At 34.2% G+C, this 22,910-nt stretch overlaps 1 protein-coding gene and 1 pseudogene across 1 annotated transcript; both read right to left on the reverse strand.

Annotated features, from left to right (window-relative positions):
• Positions 1–103: 103 nt before the first annotated feature.
• LOC126707143 (probable pectinesterase/pectinesterase inhibitor 12) lies at positions 104–4,469 on the reverse strand. The gene is made up of 3 exons (XM_050406745.1): positions 3,386–4,469; positions 1,758–2,437; positions 104–223 (listed from the first exon to the last, which is right to left on the reverse strand). The coding sequence occupies exons 1-3, from the start codon at positions 4,467–4,469 to the stop codon at positions 104–106; spliced, it is 1,884 nt and encodes a 627-aa protein (XP_050262702.1).
• Positions 4,470–12,438: 7,969 nt separating this feature from the next.
• Positions 12,439–17,052, reverse strand: LOC126707144 (probable pectinesterase/pectinesterase inhibitor 12; annotated as a pseudogene).
• Between the last annotated feature and the right edge of the window lie 5,858 nt (positions 17,053–22,910).

The following is a 22,910-nucleotide window of genomic DNA, read 5'->3' on the forward strand; positions in this document are numbered from 1 at the left end:
GTGGAGAGATTGAATACTTGGAACCTGGAAAATGTTAACGATCACTTTGTTGTTTTATTAATTTATTTGTCTACTTCTTTTCCCCATTTGGAGGTTTATTTGATCAGAATTCAGGAGTGATGGGTGGAAGACCGGAAACTTCAGCTTTGGAGCAGTCAAGTCTCCTATCAGAGACAAAATGCGAGACAAATGTGAGTGGAACTCTTGCAGCATACGTAGGTAACTGAGCATGAAAAATTATTGGGTGCTCTTGAAACATAACAATGTTTTTAAGGTAGAAAATGAGTGTTTGGTTTCTAAAAAAAAAAAAAAAAAAAAAAAAAAATGTAGAAAATGAGTGTTTTTGTTTTCAGTTTATGTGGTATTCTGGTTAATTTTTAGATTTTAGGGATATTTTGGTCATTTTCAGATTTAAGTGGTGTTTTGGTTAATTTTTAGATTTCAAGGGTATTTTGGTTATTTTATTAGGTTTTTAGGGCATTTTGGTCATTTTTAGGTTTAGGAGATATTTTGGTCATTTTTAGGTTTCAAGAGTATTTTGGTCATTTTTTAGTTTTTGGGGTATTTCGTTCAATTTTTAACTTTAGGGATATTTTGGTCAATTTTTAGGTTTTGGGGGTATTTTGGTAATTTTTAGTTTTTTAGTTTTTTTTTTTATTTTTTTTATTTTTTATTTTTTTTATAGCATATTTGGTTTTTTTTTAAAGGTATATGGGTATTTTGATAATTTTAGGAGTATTTTAGTCATTTTTAAGTTTTAGGAGCATTTCGGTAATTTTGATTATTAGATAATTGAGTGGATTAGATTTTACCCTTAAAAATTGGGTTGGGTTGGGTTTGGATTAGAAATAATTAATTAAATAGATAATAAATAGGGAAATAAATTTTATGTACTTAACCCAATTATTCTCACTCTAAATCCACTCATTTAACACAAGGCATAACCAACACATATAAGACTCTGCACCTATCTTATTAGAAATTGATTTGCAAGAGCCCAATCACCAATGCTTTTACATCTAGTACATCCACGCATGCGGAAATTGTCTGTTGTATAGCTTTGGTTGTAAAAGTCAAGAGTGAAGAAGCGTTAAAAGAGAGAGCGCGAACTAGCAGTTTTGAGTCTTTCCGCTTGGGTATTTAAAAAGAAGACAAAAAGACCTAATCTTCTGGTCACAACTGTATCCTAAGCTTTTTTTTTTGAGGAAGAAAGGAAACGATCTGTATCCTAAACTGATTTCTGCATTTGGAATTGTATCATACGTAATAATATCAAGAGTAAGTAATTAATTGGGCAGATACTATAGTCTATAGACGAATAGTTTTTAAACGTTTTCTCTGATAAAAATTTAGATAAGACCTCCACAAACCATATGGTTGGTTTCTTGTATCAATGTGTATATTCCCCCGGCCACTACATACCATTATGAAAGTAACAAGTGATGAAAACAAGTTGGGAATCACATTAAATTCCTAACGTATAGACTTCGTAACATATATAGCATCAGAGAATAGGAGTTCAAAATTCGAACTTCAAATCATTAGGAAGCGGTATATAATGCTATCCTTGCATCAATTACATTCTTTCTTTAAAAAAAAAAAAAAAAATAGAGAGGGGATTTGAATAGAAGATGTCACTAAGTTAAAAGACTCTTGACAAATAAAATACCATTATATAAGATTTATTTCTAGGTCTAATTAGCTACATTTGAGGTTATTTTTGCCATAAAAAAGGAAGACAAATCCATTTAATTTACCCAAAATTCGCAAGGAATGGGACTATTTTCCAACCAGTCAACACCAGAAATGAACAAGGACACGGTGAAATTAAATGTATCAAAAAAATCCATTATGTGATACCCTGACCAAGTCACTCTGTCATCTATTGATGAGCCAGGTCCTGTATTAGCATACTCCCCATAATACAAAGTGTCTAATCCTTGATTATCATCATTGGACCACTGCGTCCATCCAGCTGGGTCAATAAAGTTGTCAATGTAGGATACTAGGTAGACTGTCCGAGAGTACATCCTCCATGGCCTTCCTAGGTAGCTTTTTACGCTAGAGCTCAAATCCTTTTCAGCTAAAATATTACAATTCTGGAAAGAGATTCCAGTTGACTCATCTGGGCTGTTACGAGACTGTGCTGTGATGACCGTGAATTGGCCAGCTATTGGCATTCTTGAAACAATGTCACACGATTGAAATACAACCGCTGCATTCCCAAATATGAAATCTATAGTGCCCTTTATTTCACATTCTCTGTAGAATTGTCGAAAGGAATGGACATACAATGTATCCTCGTAACCAATGATGGAGCATTTGTACAATGCGACAAAGTCTGCATTTACTCTCAAAGCAACAGCTTGATGTTTCTCTCCTCCAGCTTTGTTCTCAATACGTATGTCTCGAGCCAAAAAGCCTTCTCCAGACACCGTTGCAGTTCAATTTATTATATATTAATAATTAGTTACAAGTAAAAGAAAAAGGAAACTTAGAAAAATTCTTAACTTAGTTTTCATTTTATCACAAAAACATATAAACTAATGTGACTTGATATATGAATGGTGTCACTTTAACAACAATTAAAGAAGTGTCTAAATTGTTTTTTTAGATATGCTAGGGGTGCCACAAATTCTGCTATATAACTTTTATAAATTGATGTCATCAATCACCAAAAAAAAAAAAAAAAAAAACAATTTAGTGGGTTCCAGTTAGATCAACTGATAAAGTCTTTGATTGTTGAATAAGAGATTTGAGGTTCAATCACCGCTTACACAAAAAACCGATTGATGTCTTGGTTTAATGATAAAAAACTATCATCAGAAGTGAATACCATATGTTGAAACTCTTTCAAAAAAAAAAAAAAAAAAAAAAAAGCAATTAAAGGCATTCATTTATTACGTTTTTAAAATTCAAAAATAAAATTTGTTACTATATCAATTATGTAGTAAAATTTATAATATTTTCACATTTTTTTTTGGTTATATGTGACGTTTTAGTTTGTAACATTCATGTAGTAAAATTTCTTATATTTTTAACATCAATTAAAATACTTAACTATATCCCAACAAATTAAAGTTTATTTAGCGCTCAAACTTAAAATTTAGAATATTGTAGCTTAATTGGCATTTTTTGGTGTTCCAACAAACATGCCTAAGGTTCAAATCTCTCCTCCAAAATTATTTTATTAAAGAAAACAAAAACTTAATTAACAAAAAGGCACTATTTCATGAATATGTATTGTGCCTCACAAGTAAAACTTACAAGATTAAAAAGAAAAAAAAAGTTTGATTAATTAGGGAAGGACACAAATTATTAGATATATGAAAGTAAAACAAAAAGGCATGCTTGCAATGCAATTGAAGAAATTAGCTAAACATACCAAGAGTTGCAGAGTTGAAAGTGGTCCAGCCATCTACCACGCTTCTATTACCAGTAATGATAGTGGCATCAGTTCCCTCTCCACGCAGAAAAATGTTTAGCTTGTAACTTGGGATTACCACATTTTCCTCATAAACTCCTTGTTTCACATAGATCTCTGTTTTAACAATGCTATTGTTTGGAGCAAAGTTGATTGCATCAGTGATGGTGGTGAAGTTTCCAGTTCCATCAGCAGCTACAGTCAGCAGTACCTTGCTCGGATCATATTCACTCTCCAACATCCGAGTCCGACTATCTAATTTCTTTGAAATCCATGTTGGAACATCCACGTCCATGAGGTGCCTATTATTTTGACCGTCTTGGCTATTATATTGGTCGTTTTGGCTAGACAGAATTGAAAGAGAATTACTTACATGCTTGTAAGTGTCATGTATGAAATTCAGCAGGGCTGGCTTCAAAGGACCTGAAGCTGAATCGAGGGATTCCAAGCATGTGATCTTGTTGGTGAGTGCTGCGCTAAGGTAAGTTCTTGCATCGGCTAGTTTGCGTTTATTAATGGTTACATCATTGGTTCGGGACACTGATCTTTGTAAAGAAGACAAAGTGATTTGGTGGAGTTCCGTACAGTCCTGGATGGTTCCTCTTTGATTTTCGATGATATTATTTGAGATTCCGGCCTTGGATAACAGAGTGGAAAGCTTTCTAGACTCATTTATTGCGGTTTTGAGGCTGTAATGGAGGTAGTAGGCGGTGTTGTTTGGACTGGTAGCCGTTGATATTTCGTCGATGGAGTGTTCCAATGTGTCAAGGCAGACTTCTGGGTATGGTATGGTTTTGCAGATAGATTCTATGTAGGCAAAATATTCGGAATAGTCCGGAGAATTTGTGGAAGAGGAACAAGAAGAGGAATAAGAAGAAGAAGAAGAAGAAGAAGAATAAGGATAAGTAGAAGAAGAAGAAGAAGAAGAAGAAGAAGAATAACAAGAAGAAGAAGACTGAGAAGAGTCGAGAGCCCATGTTCTTGATAAGCTGAGTGCAGGGAGAAGCAGAAGAAGCTTCAGAATATTGTTGGTGGAGGAAGCCATCAAAGTTTGATGAGATAAAAATGAAATGAAGACCCACAGAGATTAAGAGGGCCTAATTGCTGAGATAAACAATGCCGCTGAGAACGTTAAGTCAAAGCTTTAATTGCACGCTTTCTGTTAGAATTTGATTACAATGCTATATATTTCTTTTTCGCGGTAAATCCGTGGAGAGATTTGAGTACGTACATGAAGATTGAGTAGAGGGTCACAGTCAGTGATGCACAAAAATGTGTAACGATCACTTAATTTATTTGTCTATTTCTTTATCCCATTTGAAGGTTTATTTCTGTTCAGAATTCAGGAGCGCGATGGGCGGAAGACTGGAAACTCCCGATTTGGAATAGTCAAGTCTCCTATTGGAGACAAATGTAAATGGGACTCTTGCAGCATACATGGGTAGCTGAGCCTGGAAAATTATTGGGTGCTTTCCAAACATGTTAATATAATACTTTTTATATTTATGTAGATCTTGCCATGCATAAATTAAATTACTTGGATTTTACCATAAATTGAATTTCTTAGATCTATCATCAATATGAGAAAAGTAAGCATTACGTCACTTTGCTCCACAACACCTAATAAATAATCACTGAGAAGTATTTTTTTCCATTTTATATATTTTTTTTATTAAAGAAAATGCATGTGACTAGATAAGATTGGTTATTTTTTTTTTTTTTTGGAATAGAATTAAAAAGGTGAAATTTTAGGAGCAAGTCACTTTCCACTATGATGAGTTAAATTATAACGCTAAATGGCCCCGTCAACCCCGATACTAATGTGTCTCGTACGACTTGAATCCAAGCGCTAATGCAAGATAGACAAGTTGTTTGACCAATAGATAGTTTTGAAGTGGAATAGAAGCATACCCTCCCTCCAAATCATTTTAAAAAATAAATAAATTATACTTTTCTCTTGTCCCAAATTGTTGTTTATCTATTCCATATTTGGATGTCCCAAAATGTAGTCATTTGTCAATAAATAAAATTCCTATCCTATCCCTTTATTTAAAAAAATCAAAACAATTCTTTGTCTAGAGTTTACATTAATGAAGGTTAGTTTGAAAACTTGTACCTTTTAAATAAAAGACAACAGATTAAATGATGCTCCCTTAGAAAATTGGATTTTTTAACAATTTGGGATAAAGGGAGTAGTATTTATACTTTTCTCTTGTCCCAAATTGTTGTTTATCTATTCCATATTTGGATGTCCCAAAATGTAGTCATTTGTCAATAAATAAAATTCCTATCCTATCCCTTTATTTAAAAAAAATCAAAACAATTCTTTGTCTAGAGTTTACATTAATGAAGGTTAGTTTGAAAACTTGTACCTTTTAAATAAAAGACAATAGATTAAATGATGCTCCCTTAGAAAATTGGATTTTTTAACAATTTGGGATAAAGGGAGTAGTATTTAACTAGTGTTAAAATATGGCATTTGAGATGTGATAGAGTTTTTTTTTTATTTTATTTTATTTTATTTTATTTTTTTAAATCATGACATTTATTTTATGATAAATTGTCTGAATTATGTCATGGTATCATTCCACTAAGAAGAACCTCTGAAATAAAATCCACTTCATATTGTTAAAGTGAACAAATCAAACAAATTAAAAACTTGAAAAGGAATAGAGAAAAATTATTTTTGGCATTGAGGAAGTGAAATTATTTTTGCCATTCAAAGTAGAGAAAAAAGACAAATGTATTTAATTAATGCCTCATTAGATTAGATCAAACTTTAAATATAAATCCAACCAATATTCATCACCAATAATAAGCTCTGACATTGTGAAATTACATGCATTGTAAATATCCATTACGTGATACCCTGACCAACTAACTTTATTATCTATTGATGTACTAGACCCATAATTTTCATACCTTTCGAAATAGAAAGTGTCTAATCCTTGATTTTCACCATTAGCCTCAGACCACTGCATCCACCCAATTGTAGGACTCTAGGTGGACAGTTTGAGAGTACATCTTCCATGTCCTTCCTAAGTATCTTTTCAAATTGCTAGAATTAGAGAATAAATCATCCAAAATTCCAGAATAAATCATCCAAAATTGGGAATTTTGGATGGAGATTCCAGTGTCCTCATTTAGGATGTCACGAGACCATGTTTGTGATAATGTGAATTGGCATGGAGTGCATTCTAAAAATAATGCTACTCTCTTGAAATACCACCATTGCATTCCTAAATATGAAATCTATAGTCCCTCGTTTGTTACACCCTCGACAGAATTGTTGAAAATAATGAACATACAATGTATATTTTGGTAACCATTAATGGAGCACCCATAGAAAGCAACTGAGTCTTCATTTATTCTTAAGTCAACCGCTTGATATTTCTATGCTCCAGCCATGTTCTTAATACATATGTCTTGTGCTAGAATGCCATCACCAAACATAGTTGAAGTTTCATTTATTATATATTATTAGCCAGTAAGTAAAGAATAAAATGAAATGTAAATGAATGTGATTAGTGTCCCTTCAATAATATATAGATACCAAAATATTAGAGACTAAATTGATAAATTTAAAACGTTAAGGACTAAATTGACATTTAGTGCAAAGTTTAAAGACCAAATTTATATATTATGTTTCAATGCCAGGCACGAAAATTACTCTAGGTTTTTTAAGTTTGTATAGTTATATATGTCACATTCATGAGAGGATGTCTTCATTGCAACCTCAAATTGCTCAATAAAAGGTCTTCAATTTATAATGTCCATAGATTTCATTCCTATTCAGTGTCACAATGCACAACTTTATGTTGAAATTCGTAAAAAAAAAAAGAAAAAATTATTAAAATATTACTCATGCATTTCAATCAAAAAAACAAAAACAAAAACAAAAGAAATTACTAATGTAGTAAAAGGGCCCATGATTACTCAGAGATTTTATGGCAATCCTTTCACCACTTTAACTGTTGTACCAACATCCATGATTAATGAAGAAGGGAGTTCAAGGGTTGTATCCTCTCCCCTTTTTAGCCACTACAAATTCCCTTAGACTTGTTGTAGCCTCAAGGAAATGTGATTCTCTATCCCAGCCTTGGTTAGTATATGGCGGAACAAGCTATAGTGGATATGGTGGGATATATCCTCAACTCAAGCCACGCAATTGCAACAAGTTGCCCAGGCCCTTGGGCAATCATCTTTTCCTATCAGTCTTACAATCGTTCCCTCAACTTCAGTATAAAGCAAAGAAATGAAGTCGATTGATATCTCAGATCTAGGGACGAAGAAAAGCCTCCATATATAAAACCGAAAGTTTCAGTCACTGTTGCACTGAAATGTTAACGATCACTTTGTTGTTTATTTAATTTATTTGTCTGCTTCTTTACCCCATTTGGAGGTTTATTTGATCAGAATTCAGGAGTGATGGGTGGCTGACTGGAAACTCCCGCTTTGGAACAGTCAAGTCTCCTATCGGAGTCAAACGTAAGTGGGACTCTTGTAACGGGTAACTTAGCACCAAAAATTATTGGGCCCTCCTAAAACACAATGATATAGTTTATATTGTTTTCATATTTACAGTGAATCTCACTGTTAAGTTAAGTAGTTGGATTCAAATCCTTTTATATTTATATTTTATTTTTGGAGGCACATGACTAGATAGTTTTTTTTTTTAGGTGGAATAGAAGGATTCCCTGCCTCTATAGTACATCATTTAAACAAATTTAAATGATTTTGTCGTACTTGATTCTTACTATGTCCTGAACGACATTGCGTTCGTATTTTGGGCTTGGAAATTTGCTTTGGCGATGTGCGTTTGCTATAGAAGCTAACATGTGTGTGACGCGTGTACAACACTATGGGGGCGTATGTGAATAAATATTTATTTATACCTTTATTTTTAAGGAGTGGTTACTAATCATTGAGATTCTAAGGTGTAATTGGTCATTTAAGTTTAATCAAATTTATTTTCTAGATTTACCTAAGAAAACCCTAAGGCTCTTAAGCTAAACTAGAAAATAACATAATGTCTCAAATCATAAATCAAGATTCGAAAGTTCGGTTATGTGTAGAGTAAGTGTTAGGCAGTCTATAACACTTATTTTAAAATGATAATACCTAGTTTCAAATTCAATATAATAAAACACCATTTAAAGAATAATTAAAATATTTGGTGTTTGGTTTTAAAAAAAAGAAAAAGAATGATATGCATGTACATGCACAATGATACAATAGTAAAGTCTATCCTAGAATGACATGTAATCTATCTTAAGATGACATAAAAATGAAGTGTAATATATGTGACAATGACATATAATCTATTCCAACAATAATTTATCCTTGAAAAGGAAGTGCATGATTATCATTAATCTTAAATTTATATGTTTCATACAAATTCCCAAATTAAGGTTACTTCCATGTATCTTCTCTTCTAAAAAGGTTACGCCCATGAGTTACTACACAAATATGTGTGAAAGCACCATAGTTTGCTTAAAATTGTTCTGAAATAAACAACACGTTTTAGACTCCGCACGAATCAAAAATTGAATTTATGCATGAGACAATCACCAAGTTTTCCATGGTGAATGGATATTAATTTTTGGGCACTGTGTAACTCACGATTTCATAATTGAAATTGTAAATTAGACTCACGATTTCAAACTTATGTGCAACCACACAAATGTGTAATAGATTTTACCTATTTAATTTATAAAAGATATCAATGTGTGTGTAAAAGTAACATAGTTTGTTAACCAAAAAAAAGAAAAAAAGAAAGTAACATAGTTTGCTGTGAATCTAGTACATCCACGCATGCAGGCACTGTTAACTGGCTTTGATTGTAAAACAGTAACAGTGTGTTTGGAAACGGTGAGTGAAAATGAAGAGAAAAGAAGGGAAAAGGATGGAAGAAATTTCCATTCCGCTGTTTGGTTGTACAAGAGAAAAGAAAAATAAATGAGGTGAAATTATTCTTTTTCTGTGGGGCTCACTGTTTTGGTATCAACCTAAGGCTGTGTTTGGTTCGCGTAAAATCATTTCCGGAAAATATTCTATTTTTCGGAAAGGAAAACGTTTTCATGTGTTTGGCTGTCACAAAATTCATTTTACGGAAAATTAATTTTGGTGTTTGGTTCATTTAATCATTTTACTAGAAAATACATCAAATCCGGCGAAACGCTCGTCCGACGAGCGTCCGACGAGCGGCGCTCGTCGATCGACGATCGCGATCGATGAACGCGCTCGTCGATCGCGCTCGTCGATCCACGAGAGACGAGCGCACTCGTCGATCGCGCTCGTCGATCGACGAGAGACGAGCGCGCTCGTCGATCGCGATTGTCGATCGCGCCGCTCGATCGACGATCGCGATCGTGCACCGCGCCGCTCGTCGGCGCGATCGTCCCTCTCTCTCTCTGATCTGGGCTCTCTCTTCTCTTCTCTTCTCTCTCTCTCTCTCTCTCTCTCTCTCTTTTCGGAAGTGAATTGAAGTGAAAATGAAGGCAGAAATCATTTTCCGTGGTCAAAGGGAAAATTCGTGGTCAACCGGAAATCATTTTCCGGAAAATAACGTTTTCCGTGACAGCCAAACGCATGAATTTTCCGGAAAATCATTTCCGGAATCACTTTGAAGTCGATTCAAACGCAGCCTAATTTGGGCGGAAATAGAAGGAAGGGAGATTATTAATTTTATAAGACTCACCACTTTATACTATAAAATGGCTAATATGTTCTTAATACTTTCAAGAAATTAGGAGTGTTCTAATATATTAACTTCTCTATCATTAATAAGAGCATAAAAGTAAAAGTAGGCATTTTTCTTTTCTCTTTATTTTGCAAACCAAACAAAAGAAAGATAGAATGCTCACATTTTCTTCTTTTCTTTCTTTCCTATATTCAAACAAGTCAAGTGAAATATTTTCTCTTCTCTTTCCTTTCTCATTCGCCTTTCCTTATTCTTTTCCTTTCTCTTCTTTTTCCTTATATCTACAACCAAACATAATGTAAAAGTGAAGAGTCAAAGACACGTTAAAAGGGAAGCGCGCAGCAGCATGTCTATGTTCCCCTTGGATATTTTATGAGAAGACAAAAAGACCTGCCCTAATCTGCTGGTCATAACTCATAATTGTCTCCTACACTGATTTTTGCATTTGGAATTATATCATACGTAAAAATATCAAGGGTAAGCAATTAATTGAGCACGTAATAACGACGAAAATTGCTAAACGTTTTTTGAGATAAAAGTAATAAAGATAAGCCCTCCACAAGCCATATATATGGTTTGTTTCTTGTATGTTCCCACCCAGCCACTACATACCAATTACATGGCAAAATGGGTGGGTTGGGTTGGGTTCGGGTCTGATCAATTGGGTTGGCGGGTCAAACGGGTCAATTGGGTTGTGGGCCGGGTTGACCCGTATTTTTCAAAAAAATTTTTTCCAATTATAAAAACAAATCAATGACAACCTGTTTAGAGAGAATGAATAAAATTGGTTAAGCAAATGAATTGTATTTAATGCCACTTGTTAATATCCTTCCAATTCCGATAGTTTTGACTTTTGAGCATGACAAAAATTATTTATAGTCATAAATTCATAATGGGAAAAGTCTTCAATGTCAATTGTTCACGGTCAAAATGCATATAATTATAGGTTTACAACTTCAAAAAGAGATAGATCTTAAAACAAATAAAACAAGTAAACTAGTAAAGTAGCAAGTTGTCGGTCTTCTTAAGTGCACGTGTTCCTGTTGCATTTAAAATAATAGTAAAGTTAGATTACTTAGAAAGATAAACTAAACAAAAAAAGATTTAAAAATAAACATAACATATTAAGTAAAGAAAAATAAGTAAATATTTTATAAGAATTACACTTTAATCTTAATTTACTCAACGTTGATAGTAGATTCAGCACTGTAAATATTCATACTTGCAAATTGTAGCTCAAGTTGGCCAATTTCATCCCTTGTGGTCCGTGGATGTGGTTGTGTTGTGTTGTCACGTTTTCCCTTCACTCTTTCATGTTTGTGAATCACAATTTTGGCTTTGGACTCCAGCTAAGCTAGTTAATTGAATTAGATTTTTTTTTTCTTTTTTTTAATGGTTGTGTTGTCTAAGTCTTCTCATGTCAATTGTCATGTCTCTGTGGTCTGTGGAGGCAGAGCTGAAACTTTTAGCTTTATTGGTTTTGTGATTCTTGTGAAGCCCTCAAAATCAAATAGGCAAATTGCATGTAAAAAGCTATTGTTTTTTCTTCTTGTAATTTAATAATTCATTGCCTATTGGTTTAGCTTTGCCATCCTGGTGCTTTGTGCTTTATGCACTTAGTATCAGGACGTAGTTTAAAAAAATAAAATTTACAAATTTTTTTAATGGGTTGGGTCATTGGTTATTTAGGTAGGAGTGGGTTGACTTGTAAAAAAAAATTGAGTCAGGTCACGGGTCAATCCGTTTTTATTTTGGGACAAAAAAATCAGATTTGGATCAGGTATTTTTTGAGTTGGGTCAGATTGAGTTAGAAAATTTTGACCCGTTTTGCCATTTCTACATACCATTATGAAAACAAGTTGGAAATCACATCAAATTCTAAACTTTAAGCTCCGGATTCTCAAAAAAAAAAAAAAAAAAAAAAAAAAAAAAAAAAAAAAAAAAAAAAAATCTTTAAGCTCCGCTACAATGCATCAGAGAGTAGGAGTTCAAACTTCAAATCATTAGGAAGTAATATATAATGCAATCCTTGCAGCACATGATTATTTTCATCGGATAATTATTACTTTATATAAACAATAAAATATAAAATGTACATTGTAAGCAAATATTAGCCACATTGGAAGAATCCATTTGCTTACAATAAAAAGGGGAAGGGGGATTTGATCACAAGAGAATACCTTGAGTTACAAGATTTTTAACAAATAAAGTACCATTATATGAGACCTATTACAATATCTAATTAGCCATCTTTGAAGAAGTGAAATTATTTTGGCTATTTGATCCACATGAAGGAGAAAAAAAAAATAACCTAAAAATGACATGGAATTATATTGGAAGCCAACCATTTAACACCAATAATAAACTCTGAAACTGTGAAATTAATTGCATTATAAGAATTCATTATGTGATGCCCTGGCCAAGTAACTCTATCATCCGTTGATGAGCTAGATCCATAATTATTATACTCCCCATAGTACAAAGTGTCTAATCCTTGGTCATCATCATCATCATCATCATCATCATCATTAGACCATTGCCTCCAGCTAGCTGGGTCAATAAAGTTGCCAATGTAGGATTCTAGGTAGACTGTCCGAGAGTACATCCTTTGTGGCCTTCCTAGGTAGCTTTTCACAGTGGTAGAATTATAGTCCAAATCATTTGTAGCAGCAACAATTGAACAATTTTGGAAGGAGATTCTAGTGTACTCGTCTAGGCTATCACGAGATTGTGCTGTAATAATTGTGAATCGACTAGACATTGGCATTTTGGAAATAATGGTACAAGCTTGAAATACAACTGCTACATTCCCAAATATAAAATCTATAGTGCCCCATATGTCACACTCTTGGTAGAATTGGCAAAATGAATGGACGTACAATGTACTCTCAAGGCTACTCCAGCCTTGTTCTCGATATGAATGCCTTGTGCCAGAAAACGTTCGCCAAGCACTGCTAAAGTTCAATTTATTAAATATTACTAATTAGTTACAAGGTATTTAAAAAAAAAAAAAAAAAAAAAAAAAAAAAAACAACAACAACAACAACAAAGAAAAATTGTTAACTTAGCCTTTGTTTGGATTGCATTGAATTTAGTTTCAGCGCATTTGTGTCCAATACAGTGGGTCCTGTGCACTGTTCATGGGACCCACAAGTTGTCTAATTCAGCAAATTTTTCTTCAAAACTAGGCCCCAAGTACTATTCACACATTTAAAAATTATTTTACTACAGTGTTTTCAGTTTTTAGTAATAAGCAGTATCCAAACAGACCCTTAGTATTAATTTTATCACTAAAGCTAATAAATTAATGTGGCATGAAATATGAGTGGTACCACTTCAATAACATATAAATAAGAGTTTGAGTTGCTTTTTTTTTTTTTCCAGAGATGTTAGGGATGCCACAAATTTTATTACATAACTTATATTTTTGTCACATAGCCTTTACAGATTGATATCAACAATCACAGAAAAAGCAATTCAAGGCACTTATTTATTATGATTTTTTTTAATCTACTAATAATATTCATTACTATATCAATATGTATAGTTTACATAGTAAAATTTATAATATGTTTAGAATTTTCCATGTGTAATATTCATTTGTAGTAAAATTTTTAGTATTCATAACATCAGTTAATTACTTAAGTATATACCAACAAATTAAATTATATTTAGTGCTCAAACATAAAATTTCGAGCATTGTAACTTAATTGCATTTTTTGATGTTTCAACAAATACAAATATGCCCAGGGTTCAAATCTTCTTCCTAAATCATTGAATTATAAAAATAAAAAATAAAACTGAGTTAATAAGAAGGTACTATTTCATGACTATCAATTCTGATTTATGCATTTTGCCTTACAAGTACACCTTACAAGATTGATTAAATACAAGGCGAAAACCACAATTTCGTCCCTATATGTACATGCAATTCTCACTTTGGTTCCTAACTTTTATTTCCACCGCTTTTAGTCTCTATCCTAAAAAATGCATATCGTTTTTGTCCTTGCCGTTACATTAGAGACAAAAAATGCACACGTGACAAACATAGTGCACTGTTGGCATACTAAAAGCTGACGTGACCATTAAAATAATAATAAAAAATGTTATTTGGCATTAAAAAAATACCACGTCAGCATCTAAATTAAAAAAAAATTAATTTATTAATTTTAACTAAATTAAAAAATTAAAAACTAAAAATCACATGAATTGAGATCTAAGTGTTTCTTGAACAAGAACAACAAGAACACAAACCCAGAAATTAAAAAAAAAAAAAAAAAAAAAAAAAAAAAAAAAAAAAACTCTTTTCCTATACTTTCACTTTCTTGGCAACCAAACGAAGATTTATCTAGGGTTTTGGCATCTGATCTTCCAGAACATAGTGTAGGACTAGTGATTCGAAGTATAGAGCATCTTGAGTGCCTCTTTGAGCAAAAACCCCATGGCTTCTCAAATCGGAGCTTTCAACGAACTATTTTTAGATTGAAGTTGAACAATCACGCTTGCTTCGAAGTTGAAGAAACAGTAACAATTTTGAGCTTAAGAGTCAAAAAAATACATAGAGAAGTAAGTCATTGTCGGCAAAGACTTTTTTTTTTTTTCCCTTTAATTCCAGTGAGTTTTGGTACTAACTACTGCGGCATGATCCTCGCCCCGCCTGCTTCCTTCTCAAACCTCCGCTTCTCTTCCTCTTCGGATCTAAGTTTCCAGTGACCATTCTTCTGTAAGCCATTCAACAAAAGAGAGACAGAAAAAAAAAGCGAACAAGTGATAGAGTAAAAGAGCAAGAGAGAGCGAAAGCGAGAAACTAAGACTAAAAAAAAATGTCTCAGTCCTACACTATTCTAGAAGTTTCTAGCTTGAAGACTTGGAAAGCCATTTCAGTTCAATTCTCAGTTGGAAACTCAGAAACAAAAAAAAAAATTGAGTTGTGATTGGAAACGAAACAAGTCGAAATGATGAAGTGAGATTGTGCGAGAGTGAATTTTTTTTTTTTTTTTTTTTTTTTTTTTTTTTTTTTTTTTTTTTTTTTTTTTTTTTTTTGTCTCGGAGAGTGAAAGACAGTACAACAGAGAGAGGTTGGTGAGGTCGATTAAAACCATAAGGGTTTGGTTTTTTTTTTTTTTTTTTTGATTTCTGGGTTTGTGTTCTTAAATTTGGGTTTGTCTTCTTGTTGTTCTTGTTCAAGACACACTTAGATCTTAATTCATGTGATTTTTGGTTTTTAATTCTGTTTTTAATTTTTTTTAATTTAGTTAAAATTAATAAATTAATTTTTTTAATTTAGATGTTGACGTGGCATTTTTTAATGTCAAATAACAATTTATTATTATTATTTTAATGGCCACGTCAGCTTTTAGTGTGACAACAGTGCACTCTGTTTGCCACGTATGCATTTTCCGTCTTTGATGTAACGGTAGGGACAAAAACGAGACACGTTTTTCAGGATAGGGAGTAAAAGCGGTGGAAATAAAAGTTAGGGACCAAAGTGGAATCGCTTGAAAATGTAGAGACTAAAATATGGTTTTCACCTCAATACAAAGGAGTCTGAAGGACATTAATTATTCGATATACAAAAGTAAAACAAAAGGTATGCATGCAATGCAATTGAATCAATTAGCCAAACATACCAAGAGTTACAGATCTGAAAATGGTCCAGCCATCGCCCATGCTTCTCTTGCCAGTAATTTTAGTGACATCAGCTCCTTCTCTGAGTAGAACAATGTGGGTCTTGTAACTTGGGATTACCACATTTTCCTCATAAACCCCTTGTTTCACATAGATATGTGTTCTATCATTGCTATTGTTTGGAGCAAAGTTGATAGGATCAGTGATGGTGGTGAAGTTTCCAATTCCATCAGCAGCCACAGTCAGTAGCACCTTGTTCGGGTCATATTCACTCTCCAACATCCAAGTCCGACTCTTTAATTTCTTTGAAATCCATGTTGGAACACCCACGTTCACGAGGTGCCTATTATTTTGGCTGTGTTGTCTAATATTTTGGGGGAATTGGCTAGACAGAATTGAAAGAGAATTGCTCACGTGCTTGTGCATGTTAGTTATGGAATTTAGTAGGGCTGGCTTCAAAGGACCGGAAGCTGAATCGAGCGATCCCAAGCATGTGATCTTGTTTGTGAGTGATGGGCTAAGGTAAGCTCTTGTGTCGGCTAGTTTGTGTTCATTAATGGGTGCATCATTGATTCGGGACATTGATCTTTGTAAAGAAGACAAGGTGATTTGGTGCAATCCTGGATGGTTCCTTTTTGTTTTTCGATGATAAAGGATAGCTAGGTTAAATCCTCCACAGGTTTTTACGGTTTGGTTTCCAAGGTGATCATATCGTTGTGTTTTATTATCTTTCCGCTGCTTTGCATGATATGACTGTTTTGATAGTTTTGTTAAATTGGACTAAGTAACAACTTGGCTAATTATCTAGGTTAATCCAATTGTGTTTTTAAGGGGTCTAAAAACCATCAAGTGGTATCAGAGTGGGTTGCTTTCTTGTTGTTGATCTTTTGATCACTGAGCTGATCCTTGACCCCTATTGTTATGGATTCTTGAAAAATCTTTTTGCTTATGTATCAACTTGCTTACTTTGTGTATTTGTCGCTTGTTGTTTTTGTTGAATCTTTTCTTGGATGTCTTGGTCTTATCATATGTGATAATAATTATTTGTGTTATACTGCCTTAACTGCTTTAAAGGCACGTGTTCTTGTCTTTGGTATTTGGATAGTGGTTGTTCTAGGCTTATGACAGGAAACAAAGGATTATTTAAGACCCTCTTTGAAGGAAAAATTGGGATAATCACTTTTGGATATGGAGGCAAATCTATGATAAGAGGGATTGGAACTATGGACATTCCAGGGTTGTCGGTCTTTGAAGATGTTTGGTATGTTGATGGACTGAAGGCAAATTTACTCAGCATTAGTCAGATTTGCAACAATGGACTGAATGTTCTCTTCTCTAAGTATGAATGTGAGATACTTGATGGAGGAGATGACTGTATGTGTGTTTGTGTAAGGACATCGGACAACTGTTATGGATTGACACCAAGCATAAGCAACAAGTGCTTTAGTGCAAAGATTGATCAAGTTGATTTGTGGCATCAACGGTTGGGGCATGCAAGTCATAAGAAGTTAGAAAAGATTTCCAAATGTGATGCAGTTGTTGGTTTACCTAAGTTTGAGAAAATAGATAAGTGCATATGTGGACCATGTCAGATAGGTAAACAGATAAAATCTAAACATCCGTTTGTAGCTATGGTTCAAACTTCAAGACCTTTGGAGTTACTGCACATTGATCTTATGGGTCCCGCTCTAGTTCAGAGTTTAGGGGGAAAGAAATATATTCTAGTGGTTGTGGATGACTTTAACATATATACTTGGGTTGTGCTTTTGAAAGATAAAGCTGAGACTCTTGAGAAGATGATACATCTATGTAAGAAATTGTAGGTTGAAAAAGATACTATGATAGCCAGGATTAGAAGTGACCATGGAAGAGAATTTAAGAATACCAACCTGGCTACCTTCTGCAATGAACAAGGCACACATCAAGAGTTCTCTTCACCCAAGACACCACAACAAAATGGAATAGTTGAATGGAAAAATAAGGTTGTTTAGGAGATGGCACGTGTCATGCTATACAATAAAAAGTTGCCAAAATCCTTCTGGGGAGAAGCAATTAACATTGCTTGTCATACACTCAACTGGGTGTATTTTAGACCTAATTCCAAGAGGACTCCTTATGAACTTTGGAGAAGAATGAAGCCGGTTGTTAAGTATTTCAAGATATTTGGTAGTGATTGTTACCTTCTACGTGATAGAGAGAACTTAGAAAAATTTGATGCAAAAAGTGACAAGGGATATTTTTTAGGGTACTCCTCTACTAGTAGAGCATAGAGAGTGTATAATCTAAGAACCAAAACAGTCATGGAATCGTCAAATGTTGTAATCCATGATGAAGTATGTCTAGAAGCACATTTAGAAAGTACTGCTCCAGTTCAAGATAAGCCTATGGAGGTTAATGACTCACTTCCTATTGATTATGTTGGGAAACATAGTGATGAGGAGTTAATAGTGTTAAATGACGCAATTTCTGTGCCATCAAGTCCTGAACCATCCACTCTAGTTCATGAGACTCAATAGACTCAACATAAGTTTAGTCCTTCATTAGAATAGAAAGGTACATCCACATTTCTAGTTAAAGGTCCTTCCTCTAGAGTAAGACTTAATCATCCCTCCTCAAATATATTAGGAAGTCTGAATGATAACATGAGATTAAAGTCAAAAGCCTTAAGTGTAATTACACACTCATGCTATCTGTCCCAATTTGAACCGAAAAAGGTAGATGAGGCACTTCAAGATGCTGAATGGGTAAACTTTATGCATGAAGAACTTCATCAATTTATTCGGAATGATGTGTGGGAATTAGTTCCTAGACCAAAGGGTGTAAATGTAATTGGAACTAAATGGATCTTTAAGAACAAGTCAGACGAACATTGCACTGTTATTAGAAATAAATCAAGACTTGTTGCTTAAGGTTTCACACAAGTGGAAGGGATTGACTTTGATGAGACCTTTGCATCGGTGGCAAGATTGGAATCCATTAGGATACCGTTGGCTATAGCTAGTCATCTGAACTTCAAGCTATATCAAATGGATGTCAAAAGTTCTTTCTTGAATGGAATGTTGCAAGAAGAAGTATATGTTGAACAACCGAAAGGCTTTGTTGACCCTCACAAACCGGATGATGTGTATAAATTGAAGAGAGCTCTGTATGGTTTGAAACAAGCTCCACGGGCTTGGTATGATAGATTGACTGCATATCTCACTAAGCATGGCTTCAAAAGGGGATCTGCAGACACTACTCTCTTCATAAGAAAGGATAAGAACAATTTTGTTGTAGCTTAAATTTATGTTGATGATATTATTTTTGGTGCTACTAATGACTCTCTTATTCATTCTTTTGCAGATGAAATGAAGGCTATGTTTGAAATGAGTATGGTTGGTGAACTAACTTATTTCTTGGGATTACAGTTGAAGCAAACAGACTCAGGGATCTACATCAACCAAGCAAAATATGCAAGGAATCTAGTCAAGAGATTTGGACTGGAAAATGCCGCGCATGCCAGAACACCAATGACCACCAATGCAAAATTAACAAATAATCCGTCAGGTGAGTTTGTTGATATTACATTATACAGAAGTGTGATTGGATGCTTTTTATATTTGATTGCTAGTTGGCTTGATATGCCTTTAGTGTTGGTGTTTGTTCTAGATTTCAATTTAATCCTAAAGTTTTACACTTAAATGCTGTCAAAAGAATCATTAAATATGTTAGTGGAACTTGTAATTATGGATTGTTTTATAGTAAAGAGTCTAATCTGTCTCTTGCTGGTTTCTCTAACTTTGATTGGGCTGGTAATGCTGATGATAGAAAAAGCACCATTGGTGGGTGTTTTTATGTTGGAGCCAATCTTGTTGCTTGGATGAGTAAAAAGCAAAATTATGTGTCCTTGTTTACTACCGAGGCAGAATATATTGCTGCTGGAAGTTGTTGCTCACAACTTCTTTGGATGAAAAAGGTTTTAACTGATTATGGGATATCCCAAGATACCGTGATTGTTTATTGTGATAACTCTAGTGCTATTGACATATCTAAGAACCCTGTTTAACATTCTAAGACTAAGCACATAGAGATTGTGTGTCTTGAGTATATTCCTACGGAACGTCAGAATGCCGACATCTTCACCAAACCTCTTGATAGAAGTAAGTTTAAGATACTTCATCAAGTAATTGGTGTGATTCTATGTCCCTGATCTGTCTTGTCCTTCTTGGTCCTTGTGCTTCATTGCTCTACCCTTTGTGATCATTGTTCTTTGGTTTTGTTCTTTTTGTTTCTAGGATTTAGCATAACATTCATGCATTTTATTGTAGGTGTTTTTTTTTTTTTTTTTTTTTTTTTTAAATAAAAAAAGAAAAGGGGAAAAAGGGAAGAAAAAGGAAGCAAATTGTGTTTTGCACTAGTTTCTTGGTTTTTTGAGAACAAGGTTAGTCAATTTATTTTCTCATAACATGTCTTTTGTACCTTGTTTAGCCTTGATGAGATTACTTATTGCACATTACTAGTTGAAGCTTTGTAGTACATGTTGTGTGGGAAAGATGTTTTCGGTTTTGATCACTTTGTCTTGATCTTGAAGTCACATGTTTTTTGACTGTTGGCTTGAACTTTTAGAGAAAGGCATAAATAACCATCTCACCACTGTTCACTAGCCAATCATGAATACCTTAGTGTATATCGTAAGATTTTGTGCTCGAGAAAGTGTAGCACATGCACAAAAAGAACATAAGGTGTAGCCTCGGTTTAATTGCTTAATACTTAAAATTGGTGTGTACATTATCCTATGTGGGAGTTATATGATGTAACTTTTTAGGTGATAGTCTCTTTTAAATTCTATGTGATGAATTTTGTAGACTTTGTGATTGATTGCTATGTACATATTACCTCACATGTATCGCAAGTTTTTGCTAGTTGCACACACTACACGAGTTACTCTTTACTAAACATTGTACATGTTATTGTGTGTGTTTATGGTCTGACCAACCAAGTTTGCAATTACTTCGAATTCTATACAAAATTGATTTGATGCTTGAAAATTTATGAAGAATGCAAGAAATTTTGATTTTGGGAAATTTAGGCTTAAATTCTTGTTTTTGAAAATCATATCATAACATACTCATGCATTTTGTTCCTCAATGTCAATGCTTTGAGTTGTTCCTAAATGTCTTTTCAAAAACTATGTTTTTTTTTTCTCAAACTTTGTGAGCCTCTGTCCATTTCGATTGATCCAACCTAATTTTCGATCAATCGAAAGTGTTTTGAAATTGTTTTAAATTTTTTTTAAAGAGCCTCTGCTTGTTTCTATCGATCAAAATTGTTTTTCGATCAATTGAAACTCGTGAATCATGTTTTTAAAAATATCAGTTTTGACTTGTTCCTCTCACTTTTTCAAAACTTTTTCTCTCTCTCCGACTTGGCAAGGCTCCACAGAGATTTTTTGTTGTTTTTGGCCAATCTTTTTGCAAGGTTTTTCTCTCCATAAGTCGGTATGTCCATATTACCCTCTCTTTTTCATTTATTTTCAGTTTTACATACATTTTTTCATGCATTGAAGGGTTATTTTCGGACTTAGCATATTTTGGGGTTTTTCATGATACAAACCGTATTTTGTGAAATTGAACATTGGGTTTTTGTTCTAGGATGTTATAATCATGATCCTTGTGGTTTAATTTGATCAGTTTTGTGGTTTTTGAGGAATTGAAAATTCTAGGTATTGTAATTAACTCGAATTGGGGATTTTGTTCAAATTTGGTAGAATTGGCTTGTTGATTTGATGTAATTAGTCATTATTTTCTGAAATCTATCTTGTATGATGATCAATTAGTCAATTTCTTTCAAATTGATCAAGTGGTTTTTCAAAATTTTGGGGTTTTTGTGTTAGAAACTCTATGCTCAAGCCAATTTTGTGAATTTGAACATAATTTGAACTTAATTGCACTGCATTAGGACATGCATCATATAGATTTTTGTTCTATATTTTTTTTGTGCTAACTTGCAGTCTGCCCTTGGTGGTTTTTTTTGCTTTGTTCCGGTGCTTTGTGTCTTGGTCCTTATCCTAGCACCATGCCTAGGAAAACTAGAGCCCATAGGACCCCCTCCACTTCCTCTGAGTCTCCCTCTAGGAGTGAGGTGTTTAGGAATGATAAAAGCAGAGAGGCCTTTGAGACTCTAAACTGTAAGTGTAAGATTTGGGCTGAGCATGTTGTGATTTTAGATGAGATTGATCCGGCCATTAGGGCTAACTTTGAGTCTAGAGGTTGGTTGTCTATCTTAGAGATAGATCATCCACCCCCGACTGCCCTGATTAGAGAGTTCTTCTCGAATCTCTCTTGCCACGTCTATGATTCCAACACTTTTGTTAGGAGTTGGATACGAGGTGTTGAGTTCACCATTACTCCTTAGGTAGTGGCTGACGCTCTTGGGGTTTCAGTTGATCAGGAGCCTGACTATCCCTATGATGAGTCTCCTTCCTTAGATGTTGTCATATCTTACATCACTGGATCTTCTATCCATTGGGGTTCTGATCCTTGGATCACGTCTGCTGAGCTTACCGAGACTGTCTATCTTTTCTTTAGGATAGGGTGTCATTCATTGTGGCCTATTTCTCATCTCCACATCATCCCTCTAGAGCAATGTGTGTTTTTGTATGCGTTTGTTTCTGGTGCGTTTATCAGTTTCCCTCATCTGTTCTTTCGTTCTTTAAATGAGGTTCATAGAAGTTCTGTCATAGGGCATGCGCTTATTCATCCTATTTTCATTTATAGGTTTTTGCTGTTTCTTGTTCTAGATGGTTTTCCTTCTGGTGAGCCTATTCATGTCGTTGCTCCCATAGGTGCCACATTTCTTAAGCAAAGGGTTGCTCACTTGAGAGTTGCACCTTCGCATCCTAGAGGTGTGTCATCTGGTACTATTCCCCCTCCTCCCTCTTCTATAGTTGCTGATGCTGCTGAGACATCTGGTGGTGGTGTTGCTGATGTTAATGATCCTCCACCGACTACTTCGGATGATTCAGACATTCGACAGACGTTGGATCATGTTTTGACCGTTTAGGCGGCTCATGGACAAATTTTGGTGGACGTGCTTGCTGAGATCCATGCTTTGCGCGCAGAGTTGGCAGTTTAGACGATCTTCACCACCACCTCCCTTTTGATGATGATCTTGTTT

This window comes from Quercus robur, chromosome 11, assembly GCF_932294415.1.
Source record: "Quercus robur chromosome 11, dhQueRobu3.1, whole genome shotgun sequence".
Taxonomy (NCBI): domain Eukaryota; kingdom Viridiplantae; phylum Streptophyta; class Magnoliopsida; order Fagales; family Fagaceae; genus Quercus; species Quercus robur.